We start from the raw sequence: 10,126 nt of genomic DNA, 5'->3' as shown, positions 1-10,126 counted from the left end.
AAAAAAAAAACCCTTTATTTTAAAAGTTCACATTCCACTTCACCATGAAAAGATGGCGATTGCTACACGGTCACGCACGGCAAAAATCACATAGAAAGCAATTCGCCATCTGATCATTGAATACACTCACGGCGAATCACATTGAAAAACCACAGCGAATTGCAGAGACTATCAGACGGCGAATTGTCCGTCATTCACTGTTCGCAGATGACGAAAAGGGCACGTTGAATACGGTGATTCACTTTCTGACACAAAAAATCACCTTCCAACGTGAAAATAGCACAAATTCGCCGTGAAACATGGCGAATTGGCCTCATTGAATACTGCCCAATGTGTTGGATGCTGGTGTAACAGTACTTGTGGCTGGAGTCTGACTGCTAATTATACTGCGTCTCAGAGAAGAAAAAAAACCTGCAGCAATCTGTTATTTCCTCTCTGTAGAAGCCTTGGTAAAACATCACCTGAGACAGGTTACACGTCTTTAGACGGTCGCTAAGTACTGAAAACAATGGGCCGGATTGTGCGTCTTTATGCAAATGCTACTACAAACTCCTCCCCTAGTGTACCTCCGTGCAGCAGAATGTGCAAGGGTTGGTTGCTACGGGCAACATCTCACCTTCAATAGAACTCCCATATTAGTAAATAAACCGCTTACACTCTCTTGTGTGGAGATTGAATAGAAGCAGCCTCATCCTTTCATTCCAAAATGCTTTTAGAGCATTCGAATAAAGGGAATTTTAGATTAAAACCTTTATTTACATCCCTGATACCGTGTACTCATGCTGGAAGCTCTGCAAAGTTACAATTAATCTGCTTGTTTACTCTACATAACAAACAGACCTCTTCAGAAGGTTTAACCTAAGCCTTGGTCACAGGTTGTCTTGTTAACAATAAGTAGCCACTAAAGGAACTATTAAACACCCGTTATAGACAGTGATGCTTGAAAGTTTGGGAACCCTTCCAAGTTTGCTATGTTTCTGATGGAATTTGGCCTAAAAAGGTGCCCATACACTAGTCCAGGGGTTCCCAAACTTTTTGAATCGTGGGACCCCGAAGCACCAGAAATTTTTTTGTGGCACCCCTGGGCTAAAGGTTTATCATTAAGAAAGTCAGAAACAAATATTAAAGTTAAATAAATCGTGTTTATAACTCATCCTTAGGATCAGTTATGTGGTAATGGACAGGATTCACTACGGTCTGTCCCCAATTATATTGGACATAAATTACTTGAATTTGTCCTGGACCACCAACCAAAAGGCACCCCTGCAAGTCCCCCAAGGCACCCCAGGGTGCCACGGCACACAGTTTTGGAATCACTGCACTAGTCCAATTTTACCCAAAAATCATAAATCGGGCCAAATGGGATGTGTTTGACCTCCCCCTAAGGTCCGATACCAGGTCCCGTGCACATCGGACGGGAGCCGGAAGTTGGACCGGCCATATTTGTTTTGGGCTATCCTGCCCTTCTTTATGACCAGGCTGCGGCCGCTTGGTGACGGCACCCGCGAGCCGCCTTCAGCCTGGTGAGGTAACATCCCCCTCCGGCAGTAGCGCATTCCCCGTGCAGTAACGTGCACACCCCCGCCGCCCCCCCCCCCCCCCCCTTACCCTTGGGCAGTAGCGAGCGCACTTGCCAGTCTGGGCACTGAATCACAGCCCGGAAAAATTCTCGGGATTACCACTGAAGGGGTTAAAAGTCAAAGTACATTTAAAAAATGACATAAGAGAAAAGAAAAATGAAGGACACGAAAAAGAACATGACACTATGCAAACATAGGCCCCAACAATGACATCATAACTCCGAAATAAGTAATCTCAAAGTAATATGGATATTCCATAAAGAAATACTCTCAAAGTCACTAAAACAAAATAGACTAGAGTTCTGGAATGACATGGCCGGTTTTGGCTTCGATCTGCTGGGCAAGTGGCATTAACAGACACTTATCCTACAAAAGGGGGCCCACTACAGTGGCTGGAAGGAAAAAGAAAGCGGATATATTTTCAACACCTGCACTGGAAAGATCACTTTAATCAAGCGTATCGTCCAGCCAGATACTTCCCTTCCAAAACCACGCACAAATGTACTAAATCGTACAAACAAATCCAAGTACTTCTGAAAATCCTGCGTGTAAGTAAAAACCCAAGGGCCCGACAGTTCACACACTACTTCAAATAAATCTACCAACGCTGCCAAGATGCCCGTACCTGAAAGGAAAGCCAGCTTCTTCTTCAGTATTGGTAGGATCACAGTGGCGTCCATCTTGCTTAGTTACTGTTCTGCAAAGTAAAATAAACAAGAAAATGATTTAAATTTTAAAGTTCTGAAAACCAAACCGCTAAATGACACTAACATAATACTGAAATAATCGTTCTTAAACAACTGGAATGAATAACCCCCACAGAAACGGTACTTTGGACTGGCATCCTCTCTTGGATATCACATGATGACAATTACGATTAGTTAAGAGTAAACCGTTAACAGTAGATCAGAGATTTCCCATCGTAAAAATCTTTTATGGCCCTCATGAAAGTTCTGTTGTTTTACTTCTACAATGATGCCCCTTAGAACACCAGCTTAACACACGTGCCAAAGCCAATTTTCCAAAGAGTTTATCATGTAGCGAAATAAAGTCTCCTCTTTTTATCTTTGTGCAGAGGCAAACCCGGTGGGTAAGCAATTAAGGTGTTGTATAGAGGGTACAGAGCATATACACAATAACATAAGAATTTCAGTAAGGTTTCATTATCAAAATCTAAAGGCCATGCATTAGTGCAACTTGTCTGAAGGGCAATGCAGTCACAATCCTGGCGGTCAAAATCCAGACCGCCGAAATCCCGGCACTTTGTCCCTCTGAGAATAAATTAGTGTGTTGAGCGTAGAGAGGCACCAGGCCCGCCACGCCCCCCCCCCCCCTTCCCCCCGTCGGGATTTCAGCGGTGGGGAGTCCGGCGTCGGGATTACATACCAATCCTGTCTGACGGGCAAGTCGCAATTCGATCTCCCTTGAACTTCTTCGGCAGTTCCCGGGAGATCTTCAATCCAATTTAGCATTGATGTTCCATTTTTACATTAGATTTATCGCATGTACAAATAGCACAGACGGACTCTCGGGAGCTGCCGGGGGAGATTAAGGGAAAACAGATGCGATAAACCAAATGAGGTCCAGACATGCACTGAGGGCTGCGGTTCCTGTGCAGGAGGTCCAATCTCCAGATTCAGGTCATTCTGGTCTTCATGCTCCCCTATGCTAGCGATATTTTGCCACTGCCCATAAGCATTTATGTGCAGGCTCAGTAAACGGTCGTGGCGACTTGTACAGTCGCCGGCCCGTCTACACGGAGCAAACACGGGTTGCGCCCATGGGAACGCCCACCATTTCATGCACATGCCCATGAAAACGCTGGCCATTCCACGGTAATTCGGCCACGATGCAGATGCCGGGGGGCGGGCAGCTGACGTAATCGGATGTCAGCTGCCCGCCCTGTTCACGTACCAGGGCGCCTCAAATCGGAGTCACCAGTGACCATCGAATGATTTCTGCCCCGCATGCAAGGCTGCGAATGGATGTTTAGGCAACTCATCCATTCACATGCGTGCGGGGATACTCGCCGAGGGGGGCGTTCGTGCGGGCGGTGTTCATGCGACTAGGCCACTTTTCACCCGATTTCTCAGCCAGATCCGTAGGAATCTAGTAAAATCAGCCAAAATCGCATAAGTGTATGGGGGCCTTAAGGCAGCCGTGAAAAAGCCAGGCAGGCAAAATGGTGTGCATGGCCTTTCCAAAATCTTTGCTTTATCAGTCATACGTATACGTATTGTGCAGGCCAATATATCATATGTAAAGCTGGCCATACATCAGAAAGATCGATCTTAAGATCGATTGCGCTCATGATTGTGTACAATTTCCCTTGAAATCCCCGGCAGTCCTTGGTGGTTTTTGGACACACAATCCATTATACAATCAGTCATACAATCCATCTGCTGCATGATTGTGTACACAAGGTGCGCACAATCTGCATCAGTCCATCATACAATCAGTCTTACAATCCATCTGCTGGTTGATTGTAAGATTGTGTACACAAGATGTGCACACAATCTACATAAGATCCATCTTACAATCAATTGAGATTGTATGATTGGGTACAATATCTTTCTGATGTATGGCCACCTTTAGAGTTTACATTTTGCTTTTCGGTCAATTGCTTGTAGAGTCCTGCAAGCCCAGATGGCCAATATGCTCATGAAAATGTCACCAGTTAGTACTAACACGGTCTTATCACTGGGTGCTCCAATTCTGCAGTACAAGCATCAGCCGTACACTTTACTGCAATGGAAACCGTAAAGACCAACTGGAGGAAATCAGTAAGCCACAGGTTTTACCTTCGTGTTAAGTGCCCGAAGTCATTCAATTAGTGTTCATTGTAGCACCCTGCACCTGTCATATCCGGTGCAGTTCCTCTTTCCTCCCTGGGGAGCTGCTCTCTGCAATGGTGCATCTAGCACAATCTAGTCTGTGCCTCAGCTTTAAGATACAGACTAGCATGTTCTAGAAGAACCAGAGCAGAGAAAGACACCCCATGGAGGAAAGAGGAACTACACCGGTCATGACAGGTGCAGGGTGCTTGAACGAACACTGATTCAATTACAGCTCATGGGAGCGGACTAGCCCAGGAAGTGCACCGAACGCAGATGCTTCCAATGCAAAGGCCACAATTCAGAGTGGATCGCTTTACTGTAAGAGCGATTTTGCAGATCGAGCAATTATCGTATGACTGCACATGCGCAATAAAGACAGAAGAAGCATAGGGATCATATACACAATTTGGCCAGAGGATGACTGACAGGAAACCGGCGTTTGGGGGCGGTGACCAGAAGTTTCCTGAGAGCATCAGAAAAAAAAAATGCACGGGTGTCCTAAGCATTTTATAGGAGGGTCTGTGACATCAGTGCCGGCCTCGGTCATCCAATGATCAGGTCTGAATCAGGCATAACAGCGACACATCGTGACTGAAGTATGGGGGATTTTACCTTACACCCCCATACAGGTGCACAGGGAAATTAGGGATGTTGCTCTCCTGCAATTATCCACGATGTCCACCATCGCACATTGTGGGTAACTGAATTGCCCCCATTATATTTTAACACTGCTCAAATCTTCTCCTCTACAGAAAAGCACCACACAAATCCATACAGAGAACGAGCACTCTCTAAAATCACTGAACATTCCCATCACTATTCTGGCAGCAGCGCAGAAGTCTACGCTAAATGGGCACTTGATACATGGGTCAGATTTAATATTGGCAATTATGCTAAAACCTACTTGAAATTGTGACTTTGCCAAACAGAAAAGTTCAGAAAGTCCCTGCCAGCTAGCTAGAAATTTCTGCTGCACTGAGCAAAGGCTGCCTGCCAGATCCACAGCTTTCTGCAACGGTGCAGCACAACTACTGACCGATACACAGCGACACACAACAGCAAAGTCCCTGGACACACAACAGAGTTCCCTACAGTTACCACCGCCGGCAATGAGAAGCATACAGTACGGTTACAGACACAGGCAATATGTTTAGGGGCAGTACGGATGGTGTGATGGTTAGCATTACTGCCTCACAGCGCTGAGGTCATGGGTTCAATTCCCACCATGGCTCTAACTGTGCGGAGTTTGTATATGCTCCCCGTACCTGCGTGGGTTTCCTCCGGGTACTCCATTTCCTCCCACAATCCAAAAATATACTGGTAGGCCAATTGGCTCCAAACAAAATTAACCCTACAATGTCTGTGTGTGCGTGTACATGTGGTAGGGAATATAGATTGTAAGCTCCACCGGGGCAGGGACTGATGTGAATGTACAAATATTCTCTGTAAAGCGCTGCGGAATATGTGTGCGCTATATAAGAAACTGTTAATAAATAAATTATTCCTCAAATCATGTGACCACTGTACCAAGGACTACAGTGATTACATGGCAATTATCTAGAACGGAATTGTGAGTGCGCCCTTGACGTTTAGAGTCTCCCTCTTGGTTCTGTATCATATAATTATAGCGTTTTTTATAAAAGAAAAAATAATTAAAGTACTCTGAATAATTTCTGATTTCTAATCCAAAATGCTTTGGAGAAGCTATTAAACATTATTACCTATATTCCTCAAATTGCTCTCATAGAGGTGAGCGAACTCAGGCTTATTATCAGAAGGCTCCCTTGGAACGTACAGCCCTATTGGCTTTCCTCTTCACTTTTTTGGTCCATACCAAGGGAATATCCAGGCTTAAAAAAAAAAAAAAGGAATTGAAAGGAGACATGGATGCCGTATAAGTGTACCGCGTTCTCTCGCCATGCTTCGGGCACGGTGTCTCACTACAGTCGGCACACTGATATAATCTAACTATGTCCACTTGCATGGTATAAAGTATGAAAAACTTAAAAAAACATAAAAATTGGTGCTGATCTTTTCATGTCAACCTTTTGTTGACTGTCGACCTTAACCGTGCCAACCTGCCGACTGCATCCCCTAGGCTGCAGGTGTGGTATGACGGCTCGACAGTCGAGATTCCGACGGTCACTATCCCGACTGCCGGTATTCCAACAAGTTGGCGAGTGCAAAGAAGCCCCTTGTGGGAGTGCTGTGCTCACCACAGGTTCTGTTCTCCCTCCAGGGCTGTGGACACCCACGGGGGACAATAGCCCCTGCCAGTTGGGATCCCGATGTCGGTATACTGACCGATGGGATGCAGACTGTTGGACCGTCATCCAGCACACCTAGGCTGCATGAGGAAAGCATTCCTTATTCTGAAGTTTCATCACTATATTGGAGTGGCCCCAATTTTTTTTTTTTTTTTTACATATTCGTAGGAGGTGTTCTACACAGTTACCAGTATAGCAGTCATCAGGAAGACAGGCTCCATAGTTAAACATGGTGATATACTGTGCAGTAATGGTTCAAACCGGCAGACGAAGCGACTCATACGTCCATCTAGGAGGGCTCAGACTATCCTGATGTTCCAACCGACAAGCATCTGGGGAACTTTAGTGCGGTGTACGGACAGCTTGAGAAAGGTTGGCTTTGCCTTGTAAATCAACGCTTTAAAAATACGGGCAACACGGAATTCACGCGGTTTGAAACTCACAGGCTCTTACATAAGTCACCAAATCCGCTTGTTCTTTCATCGCTATCCAGATAATCGGCACTGTACCAGGCAGCATGCCCAGGGTCTAGCTCTCTATGCATGGTGCATGGGCAAATGATATCTGGGTTCCGCTGCTGAGGAGTAGATATTCCTCCATCCCTCCGCTGTGAAGGACCAGAGGAAATGTCCATTGGTTGGCAGCAGCACTGTGTACATTGGGCCTTATTCATTTTTGTACACAATGGCCGATTCTCAGGCAACGAAAGCGATACCGGCAGACTGTGCATAGGCTGCAATGCCGCTTGTCATGGTCATTTTCAGGGTTTGTATCTGCGTGCGTGCATAAACATGTCATCAGGGTCATTACTGCTGTGTCCAGTCTGCGCAACTGTAGTCCAAAACTTGGCATTGATGTTCCCTGTATCTTCATATAGTCTGCTCGTGTGTACGCCATTGCGAATACACATTGGGGGTTATTCTGGTAGATTCGCAAGACTGCGAATTTGCAGCCTTGGGAGTCGACCAGGACCTGCCCTGCGAATGCAGGGCCACCCATCCCCCATCGCACTGCAGGTTCGCATGCAAGGCAGGCAAATGGATGCTTTACATAAACATCCATTCACAGGCCAGGGAGAACCTCCTAAGTCTTTCGATGGTCGTCGACCATTGAAAGATGTGGTACGTGCACTTTCAGGCCACTTATGTACACGATTTCCATGGGAACGCCCAGCTTTTAATGGGAATGCCCATGAAATACTGGGCATTCCAATGGGCGAGTACCCTGGGCCGCTGCCCTCCCGCCCACAATGTTGGGTGAGTGCACCCGGCAAAGAATCTGTTCTCCATGGCTTCACGCGTCCTACAGACATACACCATAAGACCCCTTGTGAATGAAGGGGTCCGAACGAATGGACCTGAATAGGGTCCATTGGACAGACACGCTGGACGATAAGCATGTCCAGCAAATTGATATTGGCAATTTATAAAAACAGTTAAATTATCCGCCTGGTATTGGCAGAATGCCCAGATAATTATATAGTACAGGCATGTCCAAACTGTGGCCCTCCAGCAGTTGTGAAACTACACATCCCAGCATGCATTGCCACAGTTTAAGTATTCCCTAATAGCAAAACTGTGGCAAGGCATCATGGGACTTGTAGTTTCACAGCAGCTGGAGGGCCATAGTTTGGACATGCCTGATATAGTATATGGCCAGCATAAGCTAAATAATATTCATGAAATAACTGCAGAGCTTGCACTTATCTAGATACGTCCGGAATTATTTTCCCCATCAGGAACTCTGCCGCAACAGGTGGTCCTGATAGGAAGGGGGTGCTTTTAATTCTTACACAATAACGTCCATCACAATAAAGCACAAAATAGGGAAAATGCTTGATAACTGGGCATTCGTTTTCGTGTCATTTTGATCCATTTTCAGAGTACTTATCTGTGAATGAGCCAATAAAGACAATGAACCAAGAAACGAGAGCACATGGAACAGCAGTGTGTGACTGTACAACGCCATACGCCCAAACATTACATCTAATCTGATTTCTAAAACAGCGCTTACAGTACCACAATGAATTAGCAAAAAATATTTAAATAAAAAAAAAAAAAAAAAAAAAAATTAGTTGTAAGGGTGCGTTGAAAGGTTCAGTCACTATGTGCCCTACATAAGGAATGGGATCATTGGTTCAACCTAATGATGGTCAAAAGTCATTAGGTCGACACTGTTGGTTCGACATACTGGAAGGTCGACACTGTTTGGTCGACAGGTGTCTAGGTCGACATAGGACAAGGTTGATAGGTGTCTAGGTCAACACACGCATTAGGTCGACAGTCAAATGGTCGACATGGAGTTTTTCACTGTTTTTTTTAGTAAGCAAGTTTTATTTATATAGCACATCAGTCCCATCAGGACTCAAGGCGCTTTACAGACATAAAAAATAACAGTGCACATACTGTAATACAAAGGGTTATTAGTATAAGCAACAGGCAACAATGGCAGTACAGATATACATCACACGTACAGATATGCACAAGACGCATTCTAATAAGGAAAAAAACGGGTGTAGCAGCGCTAAATGGAGTAGTTAAAAGAGGATTTTGGTACTCACCGATAAATCCATTTCTCTGAGATCAGCAGGGGCCACTGGGAATCACTTCGGGTTTTGGAGCATGGATAGCTGGGAGCTAGGCACTACTTAGTTTTTATACAGGGGAGACTAGCTCCTCCCCTCCAAGACCCATCATCCCCCAGTGAGAAAATTGGTAACTAGAGGAGATAGGAACAAAAACGTTATAACAAACAACAATAACACAACAACCAGGCAAGCGAGTAAACTGGACCCACGTACAGCCACAACGACCAGGATCCGCAGGCTGGGTTGGGCGCCCAGTGGCCCCTGCTGATCTCAGAGAAATGGATTTATCGGTGAGTACCAAAATCCTCTTTTCTCTGACATGCAGCAGGGGCCACTGGGAATCACTTCGGGGAGGTTCCAAAGACCAGGCCCCGGGTGGGAGAGCGCTGGGGATTCTGGAGGACCAAACGACCGAACGCTGCGGCAGAGTCAGCGAAGGTGTCGAAACTGTAAAAGCGTACAAACGTATTTACGGACGACCAAGTGGCCGCCCTGCAAATCTGCGCAACTGTAGCGCCTCGTCTTGCAGCCCAAGACGTGCTTACAGATCTGGTAGAATGTGCCGTCAAGGAGGAAGGCGGAACTCTCCCCGCCTTTAAGTAGGCACCTCTGATTGTGAATTTAATCCATCTCGCTAATGTTTGTTTTGAAGCCGGACGTCCCCGGCGAAAAGCGTCGTACAACACGAACAAACTATCCGTCTTTCGGATTCGTCTAGTTCTAGACACATAAATCTTTAAGGCGCGCACAACATCCAACGATTCTTGTTGAGAAGAGTCCCCTTGAAAAGCCGGTACCACTATAGGCTGGTTCGTATGAAATGAAGAAACTACTTTTGGGAGGAACGCAGAAGTT

General features: G+C 45.8%; 1 protein-coding gene across 1 annotated transcript in view; it reads right to left on the bottom strand.

Moving 5' to 3' along the window:
• SESTD1 (SEC14 and spectrin domain containing 1) overlaps positions 1-10,126 on the bottom strand; it is a 126,264-nt gene that overhangs the window by 91,257 nt on the left and 24,881 nt on the right. The window contains exon 2 of the mRNA XM_083154707.1: positions 2,206-2,277. Within this exon, the coding sequence (XP_083010833.1) occupies positions 2,206-2,260 (55 nt within the window). The 5' untranslated portion in view covers positions 2,261-2,277. The remainder of the gene's footprint in view (positions 1-2,205; positions 2,278-10,126) is intronic.

Source organism: Crinia signifera, chromosome 7, assembly GCF_055691185.1.
Source record: "Crinia signifera chromosome 7, ASM5569118v1, whole genome shotgun sequence".
In the NCBI taxonomy this organism is placed as follows: Eukaryota; Metazoa; Chordata; class Amphibia; order Anura; family Myobatrachidae; genus Crinia; species Crinia signifera.
This window is presented reverse-complemented; position numbering and strand designations above follow the sequence as displayed.